The sequence below is a fragment of the Protopterus annectens genome, chromosome 12.part0 (genome assembly GCF_019279795.1).
Source record: "Protopterus annectens isolate FY-2018-M chromosome 12.part0, PAN1.0, whole genome shotgun sequence".
Lineage (NCBI taxonomy): Eukaryota > Metazoa > Chordata > Ceratodontiformes > Protopteridae > Protopterus > Protopterus annectens.
This window is the reverse complement of record NC_056746.1, coordinates 123,973,837-123,995,933: the sequence shown is the minus strand read 5'-3', so window position 1 is coordinate 123,995,933 and position 22,097 is coordinate 123,973,837. Positions and strand designations below refer to the sequence as shown.

The 22,097-nt window shown below is 42.1% G+C and overlaps 1 protein-coding gene across 1 annotated transcript in view; it reads right to left on the bottom strand.

The window, feature by feature from the left end:
- The window catches only part of CLEC16A (C-type lectin domain containing 16A), a gene marked incomplete in the record, with an annotated part of 3,039,290 nt that overhangs the window by 1,220,885 nt on the left and 1,796,308 nt on the right, over positions 1–22,097 (bottom strand). The window contains 1 exon segment of the mRNA XM_044089149.1: positions 21,336–21,464. Within this exon segment, the coding sequence (XP_043945084.1) occupies positions 21,336–21,464 (129 nt within the window).

Genomic DNA, 22,097 nt, shown 5'->3' with positions numbered 1-22,097 from the left:
AGGCCAGTGTCTACTAAACCTAGGTGGTTGTACTTGTAAAAAATCTTTGACAGTTTGCATAGATTTAGCTTTGTCCTCCATTTTCTTTAACACCTCCTCTGCCTTAACTCCAAACAAAGTATCATGCTGTAAAGGTGCATCTAATAATTTAACTTTGACATGATCAAGCAGATTTTGTTCCTTTAACCAAGCATGCCTCCTAATTATGGAACACGTGACTGCGGCACTGCAGGAGGCCTCCAAAGAATCAAAAACACATTGCAAAGTATGCTTTCCAACTTGTTCAGCTGCATGCAATAAATCCTGCATTTCCTTGTTTTCTGCACATTCAGAGTTTAATAACCTTTTCTGTTTAAGCAATGCCATGCCATGTTGCTGATATTTGAGCATATGAAACTGACAGTTTAAGGCCCTTATAGCCAAGGTAGCAGATGTGTAAACCTTTTTTTCCCCATCTATCCATTGACCTAGAATCTCTGTCAGAGGGGGTAGGGTTTTTTGCAGCGGAAGCCTTAACTCCTTTGGGACCCTGTGAAATAGTTTCTGGGTCTGCAGCAGGGATTTTAAAAAGGAATTTATGAGAGTCAGGAACCCTGTAATATCTGTCAGGCTTAACAGGAGCTGGAGGTAAGGAGTCAGGAGTAAGACTAGACTCCGAAAACACATCATCTACAATATCTAACACAGGTGGAATGGCTAGTGGTCTGTGTTGAGGGAGTAAAAGGAAATCCCTGAGCCTCTTTTTAGATTCTGAAAAATCTTGGCTCTCCCAGTGGAAATGCTCCCTCATGGTATGCAAAGTTTCCCCAAAAGAATAGACCTCTGGAGGAGAAGCTGAAGGTATAGATTCTTCAGCATCAGAATCCTCATAGGGGGGAAGAGAATATTCCTGATCAGAAGAAATAGAAACCTGATCTGAAGATTCATAGTCAGTCTCTTGCCTAGGCCGCTTATCAGGAGGGGGATGGGAACCACTGATCAAGGTAATTAAGTCTTCGGCCATTTTGAGCATCTGTTTTTTGGGCATAGAGGCCTGCCCACATGGCTCTTGAGTTTGTTTCTTTGCTTTAGAAGGTGCTTTAGTCTTTGCCTTTGAAGCTGAGGTTGGTTTAATGTAAAGATGTTTAGGTCTGAATACATCCTCAAAAGCCGGTGCCTGCTCAGCAGCTCTGGACCCATCTGAAGGACTAGTATTCGAGGCTCCAATACCTTGAGTTTCCAGCGGCATGGCCGACTCCACGTGGGAGTCAGTAGCGGCCTGCAACTCTAAAGTAGCAGGCGTCAGGGGCTGCGAAAGCGCCTCACTGAGAACCGGTGAACCGGCGACTGGCTTAGGAGAAGCTTCGTCATCGGTTTTGGGCCTCGGTTGTCTAGCTCTCTCCTTTTCTTTGCGTTTTTTGTGAACTCCGGTAGTCGGATGGCTATCCAATGACAATTCTGGATAATTAAACCAGCGTCCAAAAGAGTTTAAAGCAAAATCATACAGATGCTTAACAGTGCGTTGGTTAAATCTAGCACAAAACCGACAACCAGCAACTTTGTGATCAGGGCCTAGGCATACAGTAAGAATACAGTAAGAATGAAAGTCCTTATGAGGTATTTGCTTTCCACAAGAAATACAATTATTAACTTTTTCTGACATCGGTCTGGAGCAAGAAAAAAGTTTCCCCAACAGGATAATTAGCTTTATTGAAGACTTCGGATCTGAAACTCGAACACGAAAATCTCAGGAGTCGGCCGACCGGCACTTGCGAACTGCTTCTGCTTTGGGCATCGTGCGGCAAGAAAGACGGAAGAAAATGGTGTCGGCCGCATTTTTTATACCGCTGACGACCTGACATCAGGGAAGGGGTGACAGCAGCCAACACAGGACCCAGGACTTTGGAATTCAGGCCGACTGAGGGCAACCTGCCAGCAGGATTACCCAAATGTAATGACTGCAATAGTGAAACACGAAGAACAACAGGATAAGCTACTGAGTTATGCATTTGTCTACTTAATTTTTTCTAATTAGGTTAAGTTTCACTAGGCATAATACACAAAATCTTGTGTCAATCTGAGGCTTTGTTCTAGTTCAGTGATTTGCAAATGTTCATAGAGGGGGAAGATAAAATGAATACCCAAACAGCAGAACTTAGACATAACAACAGAAAATTCTGTAGACATAACAACAGAAAATTCTGACATTGCTTTTTTTCTGTCACTTTTTCCAGCACAGTAAAGCCTTGCATTAGCTGGCAGAATAACTCTGAACAGAGTTGTGAAACCTCAGCAGCAGATTGTGGTCATCTTGATCACCAATTTCCAAACTCTAACTACATCATTATTTATAACCGCTGGCATTATAGGATTAGTCTTACTTTATGAACCTGTAGCTGAGGGGCCAGCAATTGTTAAAGTGTTCTGGTCCAGCTTTTTAGGTGCTTACTAGTCGACCATACATTCTGCTTTTTCCAGTGAAGCCCACTAGATCGACTACACCACCTACCAGCAGTGGGTAACAGAGCTACAACTACATTCTGAACATACACTCACCTCTTCGAAAGGTGAGGGGTCTGTCATGCACCAAGCAATGACCCAGCATGTGGTATTGTGTGAATTTTTACTCTCTTATTTTCGTATAGTTCCTTTTCCTGTGTATTTGAGTTGTTTTTAACTTGTACCACACATCTGCAGATCAGTGACACATTTCTGATATGTATTATTCTACATTTATAAATACCATAAAATGGTTAACACATTCCCAGGGTACCTACATCCAGTGGTAGAAAATGAATGCTTTTAAGCACCAATTTTCTGAGGACTGCAGAATTTGAATTTGGCAACACACAGTGATGTATATATTTTTCAAAACATTTCAGAAATTCTGGTACACTTCAGAGTATAATGTTATAGATGTGAAAATATTTACTAAGTAAAATTGCATATTGATGTAATTTATATACAGACTCTTTCTGACTGCCATACATAAGTCTGAATTATGACGATCTGAAGACATGGTAGCGCAGATATTAGTGTTCATGGAATACTGAAACGTTACAAATGTAAAACGTTACTCTTCTCTTCCTTCTTGTGTCAGGCTACATGCAGAAATGTAAGAACAAGTTACGTACTCACCATAACATTCCATCTTTATTCTTTCTCTCTAATGGGTCTCGGATCAGACCTTGGATTCAAATAAGATGCATTTCCAAGACTTTGGATCCAAATCTCGAGCTCTTTCCTCTTTCCGTAATGCAGTACACCAGCCCAACTCCTCAGATCGAGCTTGCTACCTACTGCCTACAGGTATTTAAAGACAGGACAGATGAAGACATTATTAATGCTCAAACTGGGAACATGAAAATTCTTATATCATCCTGTATCCTTCTAGGAATGACAAGGCCAGGGTATGGCTGGGAGGTAAGGAAGAATGAAAATGGACCACACAGATGGAACGTTATGGTGAGCACATAACTTCTAAATCTGATGTTGTCCTTTTCATTCTTCCTCACTGATGGGTCAGAATCCCCAGCAACGTAACTCTTGGGAGGCCCTGAAAGAAGGATATTCCGGATCACTGCCGAACTAAAGGAAGCCTTGTTTGGAGACAATGTCTCAACTTGTGAAGTGTCACAAAGGTGTGGGTCTTTGACCAAGTGACTGCAGCTCCAATAACACTGATAGAAGCTCTAGAAGAAAAGGAGATGGCTGCAGTAAAAAAAATGGTAGAACTGCTTTAGGATGAGGAGACAATTCTAAAACTAGTTTGCAAACAAGTCAGCAAAAATATGGTCAGTAATCTATTTGGCCAGGTTAGTATCAGAGACTGCTTAACCAAACTGATTAGAAGGAAAGGGAGATAAACATCTAATGAGACCTTCTGCACTGTTTGGTCACATGAATTATAAACATAATTGTATATGAACATAAAAGAGGTTTAAGATGTGTAAGCCAAGTTAGAAAAATTGTGAACGATAACTGGCAACAGTATGGATGATTCATCTTCATCTCTGTGGTTACTATGGTTATTAAGGGGGATTGGTCCATATGGACACCCTATTTTTATGTAAAAAAAGTAAGGAGGCTTGGCAAACAAATCCTGACATGCTGAAATTTGATTTGCCAAAGTATTTGCTACCAAGAAGAAAGTTTGTCATGAGAGAAATTTCATATAACAATTTAACAATCGCTCGCTGATTCAAGGGTTTCAGTGTCAGTCTCTGAAGAACAACCATGAGACCCAAAGGAGAAGAGTGCTCTTTTGTTGGCGGTCTAAGCAGCAAGATCCATTTCAGGAAAGCTTTACATAATCTGGAAGTCATCAAGGAAAGGAATTTGTTTCCAGAGTGAAAAAAAATCAATACAGTTGCTACTGAAATTTAATAGTAGAGAAAACTTGCCTTCTCCTTAAAAAGGGCTGGCAAGAAAAGGAAGGATGTTCTGACAGAGAAAGGGCGAATGTTCTGACAGAGAAAGGGCAAATGTTCTGACAGAGAAAGGGCAGATGTTCTGACAGAGAAAGGGCAGATGTTCTGATAGGAAGCCCATGTGGGGAATGTTTTCCATTCGCTTCTACAGGCCTTCTTAGCATAATTCTTCTAGGAAGATGAATAATATCACGGACAGGGGAAGCAAGGCTGGAGCGTAACATACACACTGAAATTGGAGTGGCCATGCAGTTAGCTAGAAGGCATGGAAAAGGAGATACTTGAGCTGCACTGGGTGAGACAGCAGATCCAGAGAGAACTCCAGAAGCCATAGAGGATACTTCAGAGAGACCGACAGAAACCACACCTGATGATGCCAGAAGGAGGCAATGAGGTAACAGAGGTCTTCAGCTGCTATCTTTACACAAAAACATTGGGATCAATGGTAGATGGGTAGTAGGCTGTTAGTGGACATTGTAGCAAATACAAGAGGAAACAGAATGTACAGTTGTGTACACTTACCATAAATGTAGATGTTTGAGTGTATTCATTGTTGCAGTCCTTACAAAATGGGTTATCCGGCTTCTGGTAGCCCACAGTTGGCCAGAATACCAAAGTCCTTGGTATATGACATCGGCTGCTTTTGGATTAAGCCTGACGTCAGGACGTCAGGTACAAAGGGAGGCAGCCAACTCCATTTCCTCAGTTTTTCTTGCCTTAACTGTCAGGAGCCCCCCAAAAAAGGTTAGACCAGGAAAAGAAAAAAATCCAGTCTGTGCCCTAGGAAAAAATGGGGATGGAAGAGGGGGAACCAGGACTGCAACAGTGAATAGACTCAAACATCTACATTTATGGTAAGTGTACACAACTGTACTATGTTCATCATATTTCTCTGTTGCAGTCCTTACAAAATGGGTTGATTCCCAAAGCCCAGGAAAAAAACGAAAGGGAGAAAGAACACCCACTGATTAAGGGTTGGGTAAGGATGCCCTGCAACACTGCAGTGGCAAAACCAGCCCTGGACTTAGAAAATAAGAGTAAATTGTAATGTTTAGTGAAAGTGTGGACAGAAGCCCGGGTAGCTGCTTCCAGGATGTCCCTAGTAGGTACACCTCATAAAAGCTGCTGAGGTAGAGGCTGCCCTAGTAGAATGGGCCCCAATACTCAGAGGAGGAACCTTGCCATGCTGTAAGTAACAAACGTGAATACAATGAGCAATCCACTTAGAAATGGTCTGTTTTGAAATAGCTTTCCCTGGCCTCCAGGAGCAAAACTGACGAAAACTGATCTGACTTTCGAAAAAGTTTAGTCCTGTCCAGGTAAAATCTAAGTTATCTATGCACATCCAGGGAATGCAGTAACCTTTCTCCTTTATTCTGGGGATTAGGAAAGAAGGTAGGCAGGTGGACAGACTAGTTAAGTTAGGCCAGAAACCACCTTAGGCATAAAAGAAGGATTAGTCCGAAGAGAAACCCGATCCACATGGAAGGTGATAAAAGGCTCTACTGCCATTAAGGCCTGCAGCTCAGACACTCTTCTAGCTGAAGTAATGGCCAGGAGAAAAGCAGTTTTCCAGGAGAGAAACTTCAAATCTACTGAGGCAGCTGGTTCAAAGGGAAGCAGATTAAGTTTCTCAAGAACAAAATTAAGATGCCAAGCAGGAGTAGGTGCCCTTCTGGGAGGCTTTAAATTGTTAGCCCCCCCTGAGGAACTGTTTCATCAAGGGATGAGAAAAAATGGGTTGTTCAAAGGAACAGTGAGCAGAAACAGCTGAAGCATGAATCAGATAGAAGAAAAGGAAAGTCCACCATTAAATAAACCTGCCAGTTAATCAGGAACTAGAGGAGGAGTAACTAGAGGAGAAGTAACTAGAGGAGGAGTAACTAGAGGAAGAGTAACTAGAGGAGGAGTAACTAGAGGAAGAGTAACTAGAGGAGGAGTAACTAGAGGAGGAGTAACTAGAGGAAGAGTAACTAGAGGAAGAGTAACTAGAGGAAGAGTAACTAGAGGATGTGGATATTCTACAAAAGGGTCTTACAGAAACAGATGCCTGGTGCCAGAGCCATGGGCTCAAGCTTAATGCCAAGAAATGTATAGTCATCCCCTCTGGAAAAAAACATGTACCCATGAACTACCACATAGGTGGCAGGACACTAAACATCGAAAGTGTGATGAGAGACTTAGGGACACAGGTGGACAGTGGTCTCACTTTCGATAACCACATCACCACAACAGTCAGGAAATCCTTCTACGTGGCACACCTCATCACTAAGGGCTTTTTATCCAGAAAAAAGGAGGTCATTGTCCCACTGTACTCATCCCTCATTAGACCCATTATAGAGTACAATACCCCATTTGGTATGTACCTCACAAGACATCTGCAACAGCTGGAAAGGCCACAGAAATACCTCACTAAAAGAATCACAGGCCTAAAGCAGATGCCATATGCTGACCGTCTAAAAAAACTCCAGCTATATTCTGTGGCATATCATCTACTCAGAGGCGATTTCTGCTTAACATACAAAGCTATGTCAAACCCTGAGCTGTTGGACATGCTCCACTTAAAGAAATCCCAATCCCTCAGAGCCACACGCTCCAGGGATCTAAACCTTATCATCACATTGAACAAAACATGCTGGAGGGATAGGTTCCTGACCCAGAGACTCTCCATACTCCGGAATAGACTGCCCATACATGTCAAGCAGAGCACCTCATTGGTCATCTTCAAAAGGAACCTTGATGATTGGATGGGAGATAGGAAATTCACCCCTGGGATCATGTCAGTCACCCTGCTAGACAGGGGCCCAGAGAAGTAAATATTGTGGGAAAAAATTTCCAGGAAATTGTTATGGCTAGGCTTGCATAGGCCTTAGGGCCGATAGCCTAGTACCAACCTATGAACCTATAAAGGAAGAGTAACTAGAGGAAGAGTAGGTCGAGAAGGGTCTTCTCCTCTAGTCTGCATCCAAATGGAGAATCTTTTCCACCTATCTGCATAAGATTTCCTAGTACTAGGCCTCCTGGCCTCACAAAGGACCTCAACTACCTCTTGAGAAAGGTTTAAATTATGAGCCAGGCTGACAAATGCAGAGTCTGAAGGTGAGGATGCAGAATCCTCCCCCCCCTGAACTAAGAGATCTGGTATCAGGGGAAGATGCCAAGGCTGAGACTGGGTGAGACTGTGAAGAAGTGGATACCAATGCTGCCTGGGCCAGTCTGGCGCTATGATGATGCCCCTTGGTTTTTCGTCCTTTATCTTTAACAGCACTCTGGGAAGACGAGGCAGAGGAGGGAATGCATAGATCGAGAGCTGTGTCCAGGGGAAGGACAGAGCATCCACCTTCCAAGCTTTGTCGTGATAGATCGAGAGCTGTGTCCAGAAGAAGGACAGAGCATCCACTTTCCAAGCTTTGTCGTGATGATTCCTGGAGCAAAAGGTTGGAAGAAGGTGGTTGGTCAGAGATGAAAAGAGATCCGCCTGGGGAGTGCCCCAATGCTGAATGATGTGATAGAAGATGGCCTTGTTTAGTTGCCACTCATGAGGATCCAGGACCTGCCTGTTGAACCGGTCTGCCAAGGTGTTGACCTTCCTGGAAGAAACTGAGCTATCAGATGAATTCCCATGGAAGCTGCCATGGACCATAGTATCATCCTTTGTCTGCACAGGGGGTACGAGTGAATCCCTCCCTGCTTGTTGATGTACCACATGATTGTGGTGCTGTCTGTCCTGACGAGAAGAGTACCAGGAGAGAGAAGATGCTTGAAAGCCATCAATTCCTTCAGATTTATGTGCAAATGAACTTGTTGATAGCTCCAAGTCCCCTGACTGCATATGCCCTCTAGATGTGCTCCCCAAGCATAGTCCGAGGCATCTGTGGTGAGAGTATGGCTAGCAGGAGGTGGACAGAAAGGCAGGCCTTGGTCTGTGCACAGGCCATCACCCACCAAAGGAACTCCATCTGCAGGCAGGGAATCAGAGGAAGAATCAAGTCTACATCCAGAGTGTGCTGAAACCAAAGGTTTTTGAGGTACCACTGTATTTTCCTCATATGCAGTCTGGCATATGGAATCATCAGAATACATGAAGCCATGAATCCCAGGGCTTGCAGGAATTCCCTTGCAGAGAGCTGGGTCATGCTTGCCAAATTCTTGAAGTAATTCGAAAGATCCATTTGTTTCTCCTGAGGGAGGGATACCATCTGGGCGGCTGTGTTCAGACTCACTCCCAGGAATACAATCTCCCTGGTGTGTACCAATTTTGACTTCTTTTTGTTGATTGTGCAGCCCAAAGAGGTGAGAAGGTTTTCCACAAAGTCCAAATCCTTTAGCAGTTGCTCTGGAGAGTTTGCCTGAATAAGACAATCGTCCAAGTAAGGGTACATCTGAATGTTTCTTTGCCTGCAAAAGGCAGTGACTGGAGCCAGGCATTTTGTAAAAACTCTGGGAGCAGTAGATAAGCCAAAAGGCAGTGCAGAGAATTGGAAGTGCCTGTTTGCCGCCCTGAAGTGAAGGAAATGCCTGCAGCTTTCCCTTATAGGGATGTGCAGGTAAGCTTCTTTGAGATCCAAAGTCACCAGCCAGGAATACTTGGCCAGCATTGGCAGCAACTGATGAAGAGTGAGCATTTTGAACTTGGGAATCACCAGTAAAGTGTTTAGAATGGACAAATCCAGAATAGGGCACCAGGTGCCCCCTTTTTTGGGAACCAGGAAAAGCCTTGAGTAGAAACCCTGGACTATTTGTAGTGCAGGAAGTTGCTCTATTGCTCCCATGTTTAGCAAAGACGAAACTTGTTTTTCTGCTTCTTCCCTTTGAAGTGGGGGAATATCTGGGTATCCCTGGAGGACCAGGAAGGTGTGAAAGGAGAACTTGTAGCCTTGGGATACTATTTTGAACACCTATTTGACGTCCGTGATAGTGTGCCAGACATCTGCAAAAATGGCTAACCTTCCCTCCAAAGGAAATCCTGGGCCCACAGAGGCAAGCAGGGAAAGGCCGGAGTCATTGAGAATGCTTGCTTTGTGAATTTTGCTAAGAACGCCCCGATTTTGAAGATGAAGCCTGCCAGTGCTTAGCCTTTTGAGAGGTGGAAGTCTGTCCCCTAGAAGACCTGTAACCCACTAGGCCTAGTGCGACCCTGTTTACTAGGGTCAGGAAAAGTCCAATTCTTAGAAGGGTGATGTCTACTAAAACGAGGAGGCTGAACTTGCAGAAAGTCCTTAACAGTTTGCATAGATTTAGCTGTACTCTCCTTATCCTCCAACTTTTTCAACAGCTCTTCTGCTTTGCTACCAAAAAGATTGTCCTTGTGCAAAGGGCACATCCAGTAATCTTGATCTGACATGTTCAGAAAGGGGCTGTTCCCTGAGCCAAGTATGTCTTCTAATAACAGAACCAGTGGCTGCTGCCCTGCAAGAAGCCTCCAAAGTGTCAAAACCACAAGGTAGAGAATGTTTAGTGACAAGAGTGGCAAAAATCAATAAATCTTGCATGTCCTTAATCTCCATCATGGAAGGAACACCAGAATTCAATAAATCATGCATGTCCTTACTCTCCATCATGGAAGGAACACCAGAATTCAATAAATCATGCATGTCCTTACTCTCCATCAGGGAAGGAGCACCAGAATTCAATAAATCATGCATGTCCCTACTCTCCATCAGGGAAGGAATACCAGAATTCAATAAATCATGCATGTCCTTACTCTCCATCAGGGAAGGAACACCAGAATTCAATAAATCATGCATGTCCTTACTCTCCATCAGGGAGGGAACCCCAGAATTCAATAAATCATGCATGTCCTTACTCTCCATCAGGGAAGGAACACCAGACTTCAATAAATCATGCATGTCCTTACTCTCCATCGGGGACGAAACACCAAAATTCAATAAATCATGCATGTCCTTACTCTCCATCAGGGACACCAGAATTCAATAAATCATGCATGTCCCTACTCCCCATCAGGGAAAGAACACCAGAATTCAATAAATCATGCATGTCCTTACTCTCCATCAGGGAAGGAACACCAGAATTCAATAAATCATGCATGTCCCTACTCCCCATCAGGGAAGGAACACCAGAATTCAATAAATCATGCATGTCCTTACTCTCCATCAGGGACACCACAATTCAATAAATCATGCATGTCCTTATTCTCCGTCAGGGAAGGAACACCAGAATTCAATAAATCACGCATGTCCTTACTCTCCATCAGGGAAGGAGCACCAGAATTCAATAAATCATGCATGTCCCTACTCTCCATCAGGGAAGGAATACCAGAATTCAATAAATCATGCATGTCCTTACTCTCCATCAGGGAAGGAACACCAGAATTCAATAAATCATGCATGTCCTTACTCTCCATCAGTGTGGGGAACCCAGAATTCAATAAATCATGCATGTCCTTACTCTCCATCAGGGAAGGAACACCAGAATTCAATAAATCATGCATGTCCTTACTCTCCATCAGGGAAGGAACACCAGAATTCAATAAATCATGCATGTCCTTACTCTCCATCAGGGAAGGAGCACCAGAATTCAATAAATCATGCATGTCCCTACTCTCCATCAGGGAAGGAATACCAGAATTCAATAAATCATGCATGTCCTTACTCTCCATCAGGGAAGGAACACCAGAATTCAATAAATCATCCATGTCCTTACTCTCTATCAGGGAGGGAACTCCAGAATTCAATAAATCATGCAAGTCCTTACTCTCCATCAGGGAAGGAACACCAGAATTCAATAAATCATGCATGTCCTTACTCTCCATCAGGGAAGGAACACCAGAATTCAATAAATCATGCATGTCCTTACTCTCCATCGGGGACGAAACACCAAAATTCAATAAATCATGCATGTCCTTACTCTCCATCAGGGAAGGAACCCCAGAATTCAATAAATCATGCATGTCCCTACTCCCCATCAGGGAAAGAACACCAGAATTCAATAAATCATGCATGTCCTTACTTTCCATCAGGGAAGGAACACCAGCAATTTTAGCCTTAATAGCCTCCAAAGTATGTTGCTGATACTTAAGCATATGAAAAAGACAATTAACAAAACTAATAGCCAGGGTGGAAGAAGTATATACTTTTTTACCCCATCTAAGGCCCTAGATTCCCTGTCAGAAGGAACAGGGTTTTTAGCAACCATGGCTTTAACACCCTTAGGGCCCTGATAAATAATCTCTGGATCAGCAGTAGGATTCTTGAAAAGGAACTGATGAGAATCAGGAACTCTATAATACCAGTCAGGCTTTCTGGGAGCAGGACGGACAGAATTAGGAGTCAAAGAATTCTCCATGAAAACATCATCAACAACTTCCAAAACCTGAGGGATAGCCAAAGGCTTATGCTGAGGCAAATCCAAAAACTCCCTAACTCGTTTCTTAGACTGAGGGTAGTCCTGACTTTCCCATTTGAAATGCTCCGTTAAGAGTATTCAAAGTATCACCAAAAGAAAAATCATCTAGAGGGGAGGCAGAAGGGATGGCAGTCTTCTGCATCAGACTCCTCAAAACCAGAAAAAAGCTGAGAGTTTCCTTCTTCATCAGCAGAAGTGCTGGAAACCTCAGAATCTGAGGCAGACAAAACTTCTGGGGACAATTCCCTAGCCCTCTTAGAAGGAGGTGGCTGAGAGCCCCTGATGAAAGTCAAGAGATCACTAGCCATCTTAGCCATCTGAGACTGAGGCATTTGAGGGGAGGTCGGTGTCTGCTTTGGAGTAGATTTTTGGCTGGAAGGCCTGCTAGAAAGCCGGAGGGACTTGGGAGGCCTAGCCACCAAAGAAGAGTGAACCGAGGTCGTCTGTCTGGATCTGGTCTCCGGTTGGAGAAAAGAGGCCTCAGGAGCCAGGGCCTGTTTAGCAGCTCCAGATCCATCAGAGGCGGCGACTGGTGGAGGGGGTCCAAAGATGAGGTGGAAGCCTGAGGTATGGAGGACTCCGAAAAGGTCTCCCCAGATGACTGCTGCTGAACATCCATGGACTGCAGAGGCAATGAAAGCGCTGCACTGGCTACTGCTGGACCGACAACCATCTTAACAGGGATATCGTCGGTTAATTTGACCCTAAGCCTGTCGCGGTTCTTATCCTTGCGCTTCTTAGGAACATCCGAAGTTCGGAGACCAGAAGACGCCATACCGACGAACTTAGGCCAAACTCCGAAATGCTTGAATAAGATTCTAGCTCCACTGCGAATGGTACGCGGGTTGAAGGCAGCACAGAGAACAGAATTAGGGACGTCGTGCTCAAGGCCCAAACAAGTGATAGAATAGGAGTGAAAATCACGGTGCGGAATCTGTTTTCCACAGGCAAGACAGTTATTAACTTTCTCTGACATTCGTTAAAGCAAAAATGAGGGTCCCCAACGGGGTACTTATCTGAGGATGTCTTCAACTAAACAGTCGGAATACAATAAGAAGGTACTCGGCCGACTGGCACTCATGCAAAATGCTTCTGCTTTGGGCTCTGTGGCAAGAAAGACTGAGGAAATGGCGTCGGCTGCCTCCCTTTGTACCTGACGTCCTGACATCAGGCTTAATCTGGAGGCAGCCAACGTCATATAACAAGGACTTCGGTATTCTGGACGACTGTGGGCTACCAGGAGCCAGATAACCCATTTTGTAAGGACTGCAACTGTGAAACACGATGAACATCGGATTGCTCGAAAAAATGTCCTTTGAATTGGCCCAGCAGTGAATACAAAGTTGTAATTTCGGGTGTGTTTTACATGAAAAGATAGAGTCTGGTAAAGAATAGGCCACTGTACCATCAAGTCTGTTGAAGGGTTTGCAGGAAAAATTGGGGTTTGCAGGAAAAATTGTATTTAGAAGGGCTAGAGAAATGGAGAAAAAAATGACGCTGACTCAAAGGTTAACAATGGTGTTTTCATTGAAAGTGACATACGAAAACAGTAAAACCTATCCCTGGTTTATCAAAGTGAGGTTGAACACGAGTTGTAGAACTCAACTGCATTCCTATGAATATTTTTGTATTCTGTAAGGAAAAGGTTTTCATTTGGCTATATTTTCCGTAATGTCCAGGGATTCGAATGGTGTATACAAAACAAGTAAAACCTGGTTTGTAGAAGTTGATATCTGGTTGGGGCAGCGAGAAGACAGCCATTCAAATAGGGAAAACAACTGGAATTCTGCTAGTCTCATATGAGTTGCCACAACCATCCAGTATTAGGTAAATACCCCGGTGGGCTGTGGTGAGAGAAAGGATTGTAATCTGAATGGAAGTGACAGTCTCCTAGTTAAAAAAAAACAAAGATGACTCCCAAAATGCCTATTTGTTTTAAGGTGGTATTGTGCATCCTGGAGACATATGCAGCATATTTATTTTAAGGTGGTATTGTGCATCCTGGAGACATATGCAGCCTATTTATTTTAAGGTGGTATTGTGCATCCTGGAGACATATGCAGCCTATTTATTTTAAGGTGGTATTGTGACATATGCAACCTATTTATTTTAAGGTGGTATTGTGACATATGCAACCTATTTATTTTAAGGTGGTATTGTGCATCCTGGTGAAATATGCAGCCTATTTATTTTAAGGTGGTATTGTGCATCCTGGAGACATATGCTGTACATTCATTCTACCTTTCACAGAATAAGCAGGATGGACTGAACTGTAAAGCATCTAGAACTTCAACTCCTTACATACCGATTAAGATTAGATTTAGGAATGGTCTAAGGACTCCGGTATTCTTTTTCTTTTTTTTTTTCTTGTAGCAGATTTAGAGTATATTAAACTGCAAACTCTTTCTAACTTTATAAACGTCAGAAAATTTCTTCCTTGATACAGGAGGTAGAACAGAAAAAGAGGATGTAGAAAACTCTTATATTTGACACCAAGTATTGTCTGTAATATTAGTACTGGTGCCGAGATAGAAGGAAACAGGCCCCCCAAAATTCTCAAGAGGGTGGATAGTCAGGAGATGCTTTGGTATCTGACAGAGACTATCAAAGGAGTACTTAAAACTCTAGTGTTACTGACCCCTTCTGTCTCTGTGGGGACACTTATAGTCGAAGCAGTCCTCCCTAGCCTTTGGAGGAAGCATTCTCGCATAAATCCTGAGGAACACCAAAGGGGACTATAGTCACATTTTCTTACTGCCTCTATATGTTTCCCGAAAATGTACGTCACTGGGAGAAGAAGAAGAAGAATTTGATTCCAGTGGTAACCAACATCATGCCCTCCAATTTATTGGCTGCAGGTGAGCACATTATTCACTGATGTCGTGAAAAAAGAAGGTCCATACAGGGGGCATTAAGTAATTATGCCTTAAGTAGTTACTCAAAGTAAAATAGCATCATGCAGGCAAATCTAAAAATGGTCTAGTTTGGGCCAGTTGGTTGTAAAGTGCCCTCCAATGAATGGGTATGAGTTTGTTTGAAATGTTTGGAATAGACGCTGGAGTAGATTAATAGTTGAGAAGAGACCTTATTGAGGCTCTCTGTTGAGCTGGATTCAAAAGCAAGTAGTAAAGGATAGAGGGGATCTTGGGGATGCTAGGAAAAACATTTTTTAAGGTGTTTCGCAGATAAAGAGGTTGGGAGAGTATCTAAGTTCCACCTCAAAAACCTCTAAGTTCTACAGAAATGTGGAGGCATTAGGCAACCTTAGCATGGAAACAACTGAAGTGAACTAGCTTTATCCAGATTTATCCATCATTCCAGACTTACTGTTGGGAGGATGGATGGATAGAGGGACTTTGAAACCCAGCTCCTGCTTAGTGACATCTGTCACTACCACCATATTGGAGACTCCCGCACTCCACAGGGGTTCAAGGGAAAGGGAAAGTTATGGTAGAAGGTTTGGAGAGTCCTCCTGTCCTCCGTGAGAGACCCGAAGGAGATGGAACGTGCTCTCCTAGTAATTGTACATCTATGTCCCCCTCAGAAAATGTCAGCCAAATCTGAAAAAGGAGAGAATGACCATGCCAGTAAAAGGTAAGTCCTTACAACTACAGTAAAATGGGGAGATCAACTGAGAATGACCATGCTGGTAAAAGATAAGTCCTTACAACTACAATAAAATGGGGAGATCAACTGACAATGATCATGCTGGTAAAAGGTAAGTCCTTACAACTACAGTAAAATGGGGAGATCAACTGACAATGACCATGCTGGTAAAAGGTAAGTCCTTACAACTACAGTAAAATGGGGAGATCAACTGAGAATGACCATGCTGGTAAAAGATAAGTCCTTACAACTACAATAAAATGGGGAGATCAACTGACAATGATCATGCTGGTAAAAGGTAAGTCCTTACAACTACAGTAAAATGGGGAGATCAACTGACAATGACCATGCTGGTAAAAGGTAAGTCCTTACAACTACAGTAAAATGGGGAGATCAACTGACAATGACCATGCTGGTAAAAGGTAAGTCCTTACAACTACAGTAAAATGGGGAGATCAACTGACAATGACCATGCTGGTAAAAGGTAAGTCCTTACAACTACAATAAAATGGGGAGATCAACTGACAATGATCATGCTGGTAAAAGGTAAGTCCTTACAACTACAGTAAAATGGGGAGATCAACTGACAATGACCATGCTGGTAAAAGGTAAGTCCTTACAACTACAATAAAATGGGGAGATCAACTGACAATGACCATGCTGGTAAAAGGTAAGTCCTTACAACTACAGTAAAATGGGGAGATCAACTGACAATGATCATGCTGGTAAAAGGTAAGTCCTTACAACTACAGTAAAATGGGGAGATCAACTGACAATGACCATGCTGGTAAAAGGTAAGTCCTTACAACTACAATAAAATGGGGAGATCAACTGACAATGACCATGCTGGTAAAAGGTAAGTCCTTACAACTACAGTAAAATGGGGAGATCAGCTGACAATGACCATGCTGGTAAAAGGTAAGTCCTTACAACTACAGTAAAATGGGGAGATCAGCTGACAATGACCATGCTGGTAAAAGGTAAGTCCTTACAACTACAATAAAATGGGGAGATCAGCTGACAATGACCATGCTGGTAAAAGGTAAGTCCTTACAACTACAGTAAAATGGGGAGATCAGCTGACAATGATCATGCTGGTAAAAGGTAAGTCCTTACAACTACAATAAAATGGGGAGATCAGCTGACAATGACCATGCTGGTAAAAGGTAAGTCCTTACAACTACAGTAAAATGGGGAGATCAGCTGACAATGACCATGCTGGTAAAAGGTAAGTCCTTACAACTACAATAAAATGGGGAGATCAACTGACAATGATCATGCTGGTAAAAGGTAAGTCCTTACAACTACAGTAAAATGGGGAGATCAACTGACAATGACCATGCTGGTAAAAGGTAAGTCCTTACAACTACAGTAAAATGGGGAGATCAACTGACAATGACCATGCTGGTAAAAGGTAAGTCCTTACAACTACAGTAAAATGGGGAGATCAACTGACAATGACCATGCTGGTAAAAGGTAAGTCCTTACAACTACAATAAAATGGGAGATCAACTGACAATGATCATGCTGGTAAAAGGTAAGTCCTTACAACTACAGTAAAATGGGGAGATCAACTGACAATGACCATGCTGGTAAAAGGTAAGTCCTTACAACTACAATAAAATGGGGAGATCAACTGACAATGACCATGCTGGTAAAAGGTAAGTCCTTACAACTACAGTAAAATGGGGAGATCAACTGACAATGATCATGCTGGTAAAAGGTAAGTCCTTACAACTACAGTAAAATGGGGAGATCAACTGACAATGACCATGCTGGTAAAAGGTAAGTCCTTACAACTACAATAAAATGGGGAGATCAACTGACAATGACCATGCTGGTAAAGGTAAGTCCTTACAACTACAGTAAAATGGGAGATCAGCTGACAATGACCATGCTGGTAAAAGGTAAGTCCTTACAACTACAGTAAAATGGGAGATCAGCTGACAATGACCATGCTGGTAAAAGGTAAGTCCTTACAACTACAGTAAAATGGGGAGATCAGCTGACAATGATCATGCTGGTAAAAGGTAAGTCCTTACAACTACAATAAAATGGGGAGATCAGCTGACAATGACCATGCTGGTAAAAGGTAAGTCCTTACAACTACAGTAAAATGGGGAGATCAGCTGACAATGACCATGCTGGTAAAAGGTAAGTCCTTACAACTACACTAAAATGGGGAGATCAACTGACAATGACCATGCTGGTAAAAGGTAAGTCCTTACAACTACAATAAAATGGGGAGATCAGCTGACAATGACCATGCTGGTAAAAGGTAAGTCCTTACAACTACAGTAAAATGGGGAGATCAGCTAGGGAAGGAAGATCTCATTCTCTTCTTACCGAGTCAGAGTTTTTAGGAAGGAGAACCTGTGTCTTTTCTTGAAACTTAGTGCCAGGGAGGAAAATGCACTCCACAGTGGAGGATCCTGTGGGGGGAAGAACGGAGACAGGAATACAGGGACCTAACCGACTCCATGTAGCTATTACAGAACAGAACTGACAGAACCTCTATGTGGGGTAAGGAATGTATCTCTCAATTCTTTCAAGCAAAGAAATTCTAGAGAAAGCCTGACAGTATGGGGGAATAAAGACCAAGACAGAGATCTAGATACAGGTCATATAACCTTAGAAAGTTACCAAAAGAAAACAGGATTTGCATTAGCATGCATTTTTCTGAAGGATATGAAGTCTGAAACTCAAATGTATATTATATTTAATGACATAAAAGCTCAGCCACATCAGTTAACTGCAAATCACACATTTTATGAGGAAAGGACCACAAAATATGGCAATCATAACTGAGAAAGACACTAATCACACTGCCTTCAGGATCACTGTAACTGATAAATGCCATCCCGCCATTATTTCAATGAAATAATATGAATACTGAAGCCGTCGGAGTCAATGAGTGCTTTAGATTTGACGATGGGTACACCAGTTTAGAAGCTCCGGATCTGATGTCATAGGATCCAAAAACTGTACCTGGTAACTCTCAGATTTAAATAAAAGGAATGTGGAGTCGAGCGGATCCGGGAGGAGGGGTTGAATTTTAGGATCCAAAGGAGTCTCCAATTACTTCTGAAACCAGGAGGTAGCCTGAAACCCTGCATCTTCTGGAAGTTTTATTTATTCATATCCTACTGCTTGGGATCTGAGGAGAATTGGCAGACAAGATAAAACACTTAGAAACCAGACCTGTAGTTTAGAGGAGGACTTGGAATCTGATGGAGGCCCAAGGATCTTTGGAACCAAAGAACTGGATTTGAGATCCCTGTTGTGTTGTCCCTTGTCTTTCTTTCTTCACTGATTATTTCTCTGCATTTTGGTATTGTTGGATCCTAATCTTAGGATCTGAAGAAAAGTATTGTTCGAACTGGTTGGATCTGAGGTGGTGAAATCAGGATCGCAAGGTATTACAGCTACCTCTGAAGCCAGGAAGTTGTCCAAAATATTGTTGTTTCCTGGTAAAGCATATTCAGTGGGATCCAAGATTTGGGATATGTGATAACATCGGAGGGAAGAAACCTGTCAGATCCAAGCAGGACTTGGGATCCAAAGGAGGCCCTAGGAACTTCGGATCTTTTGGGGGGGGGGGGTTGAGCCCTGACAGCCACAGTAAAAGCCTTAAGAGAGACAAAGACTCAAAAAATGGCACAAATCCCTAATACTGCTCAACAAACGTAGGAGGCCGCTGGAATAATAACTTTGTATTAGCCTCCTACAAGGGCATGTAGTTTGAAATCCAAAATTCTCTCATTATTTTCTAACTCAGTCTAAAAAGACTAGTCTCTGTTTGACAGAAAACCAGAACTGGACATTCTGTGAAAAACTGGACAGCTGAGAAGTACGAAGCCCTGACATAAGTAGAACCCTCTCATACTAATAAAAACTACCACCTAGAAGAAAACGCATAAAAGATTTTGCAATAACATGAGATTTCCAAAAGATAAGATACCAGGAAAAACAAAAGTCCGCCAATATCTTGTTACAGAATAGACCAACAACACGAGACAATTCTGTGAAAAGGTGGACGGCTGAAGCCATGGTTCCTATCCCCTTTAACTGCAAAACTGAAGTATCACGCACAAAAACTGACACAGTGCAATCTTAAAATCAATGAGTAGCCTAGCAAAAAGATGATAAGCAAAAGCAAAAGCAATACTTCTAGCCGAAAATGGCCACCGAAGGACGAAATAAGTACAAACACAAAAAAAAGAATTTACAGCTTGAGATTGAAAATCCTCCATCTTACCACAATGGTGGTAAACAAGTTCTAGGGATTTAAGGATGGTGTAGTGCATTATAGAAAGAGGGAGGAGCTCAAGATTGGGATCCAAAGTCTTGGAAATGCGGCTAAGTCAGATCCGAGGTCGGAGACCCATCAGAGAGGAATAATCAAAAGGACATCAGAAGTGTCAATTATGTCAAAAGGACATCAGAAGTGTCAATTATGTCAAAAGGACATCAGATGTGTCAATTATGTCAAAAGGACATCAGAAGTGTCAATTATGTCAAAAGGACATCAGATGTGTCAATTATGTCAAAAGGACATCAGAAGTGTCAATTATGTCAAGGACATCAGATGTGTCAATTATGTCAAAAGGACATCAGAATGTCAAAAGGACATCAGAAGTGTCACTTATGTCAAAAGGACATCAGATGTGTCAATTATGTCAAAAGGACATCAGATGTGTCAATTATGTGTGTCTAAATTAGTTCATAGCTATTTCAAGAAACTGTGTGTAGCACAGTAGGAATTGTTTGTGGATCTCGTTCATATGACCCCACACATTCCACATCACTGTAGAAACAAACACTGTTCAGTTTCTTTTTACCAGTTCAATCTTCTGGGATTTCAGCATTTTGTCTTGATCATATGAAATTCAATCATATGAATGGGATCCATTTTTTGTACAGGGTGACCCAAAGCACTTTTATGAAAACAGAGGAGACTCAATAACATTTTATGTAACTTGCATGATTCTCAGCATAGCAAAGTCTGATAATCTAAGCTCTAAATTCAAAATGCAGCAACCCTCATGAATGTTAGGGAAAATGCACCATCCTATCACAGGTGTTCATTAAACCCAAATGACAACTGACCTATAGGCATATTTCAACTGATCCATGAAAGATTCAGAAATACGTGGGCTAATGATCCTTTTCAGGCCTGGTGTCGGTATCCTCTAAATCTCCAAATGAAAAATACACTGAAGTAATTACACTAGATGGAGAAATCTAAACCCATAATTCACACACCGCTCTATCAGATAACACATTCTGATACTACACAAATGACTTCAGAAAACACAAGTAAGACAGGATGGAACAGGCACTTACAAGGCATAAATATAAATCCTAGATTTCCACTCTGGTCTCTCTTTCTCTCTGTCTCTCTCCATCCATAATGCTAGTGCTATGGCATATATTCATATTAAAGCATCTGCTAACTGATACAGAATGAACTTTCATTTTAGACTGCACTTCCTGTGTTATGAAATATACTATTGTTAGGGCTCGGCAGCTACGAAAACAGATAAGAATATCAAGAGAATTTACTGGCGAGCTCTGCGCAGAGTAGGTGTTCTCACACAAACATAAGGGCTAGCACAACAGCTGAATACACTATAAACATTTATTTATAATTCTACTTGTATTCCACAAGTCATCTATGAATAATCTGCAACCACGGCATGTTTTTCAAATTCTGCATTCCCAGGTACTGTGCGGACAGTTAATGTAACATCAAATCGATTACTTTAGGAAACATGCAGACGTACTGCTTCACAGCAAGAGCAGTGAACATGTCATACAAAGCACTGTGGATACTGTGAAAAAGCTCTGCTCCGATAGGTGCAATTAATAAGAAAACAACAAGAACTGAGCCTATAATACCATTTAGACAGAGACAAAAAACCAAGAGGTAATTATACATAAAGTTTAACTCACTCTCCGCGTTCTCTCGACATCTCCGCAGGGAAGTCTCTTAACAAAATCAATACCAGTTAGAGGGGTCCCAGTGGGGGGTAAAAGGATGGAAGCATCCATCATCAGGTACTCTACATTCAATGGTTTGTTCTAAGAAAGAAAACAGGACAAGCTGTTATGTTAAGCATTTGTAAACTTCATCTTTCTTAATCATGTCAAGTTTCAATAGGCATATATGACAAAATCCTGGGGCAATCTGGGGCTTTGTTCTAGTTCAAAGATTAGTACACATTCATGGAGGGAGGCCACAAACAAAAAGGTGTGCAGAGGCAAGAATTTATTTAAATATGCTAATGACCAGGCAGGTCTGACAAACATGAGTGACCTTCATTAATGGTTCAGTGTACTTGGCAACAGCTGTTAACAGAAGTTACAGAACTGGAAAAGAACTTTATGGAACTCAAGTGCAGGTCTACAGGATGCAGCTTCTTTATGTAACAATATTTTACCATTAGGTCATGATGGTGACTCCAAATCCTGGTTTCCAAACATCTCCAAAACACATTTAACCATAGATTTGACAAAACAATGATCAGAAATAATAACAGTAGTAATAATAATAATAATAACAGTAATATAACAAATCTCAGTAAAATATTTTGTTGCGAGACAATCCAACCATGTCTGCATTATGAAAGTGAGAGTCGTTTATGATTGTCACCTTGAAGTGTGGCAATAAATGATCACACTTGCTGAACACCAACCATATTTGGAAAAAAAAAA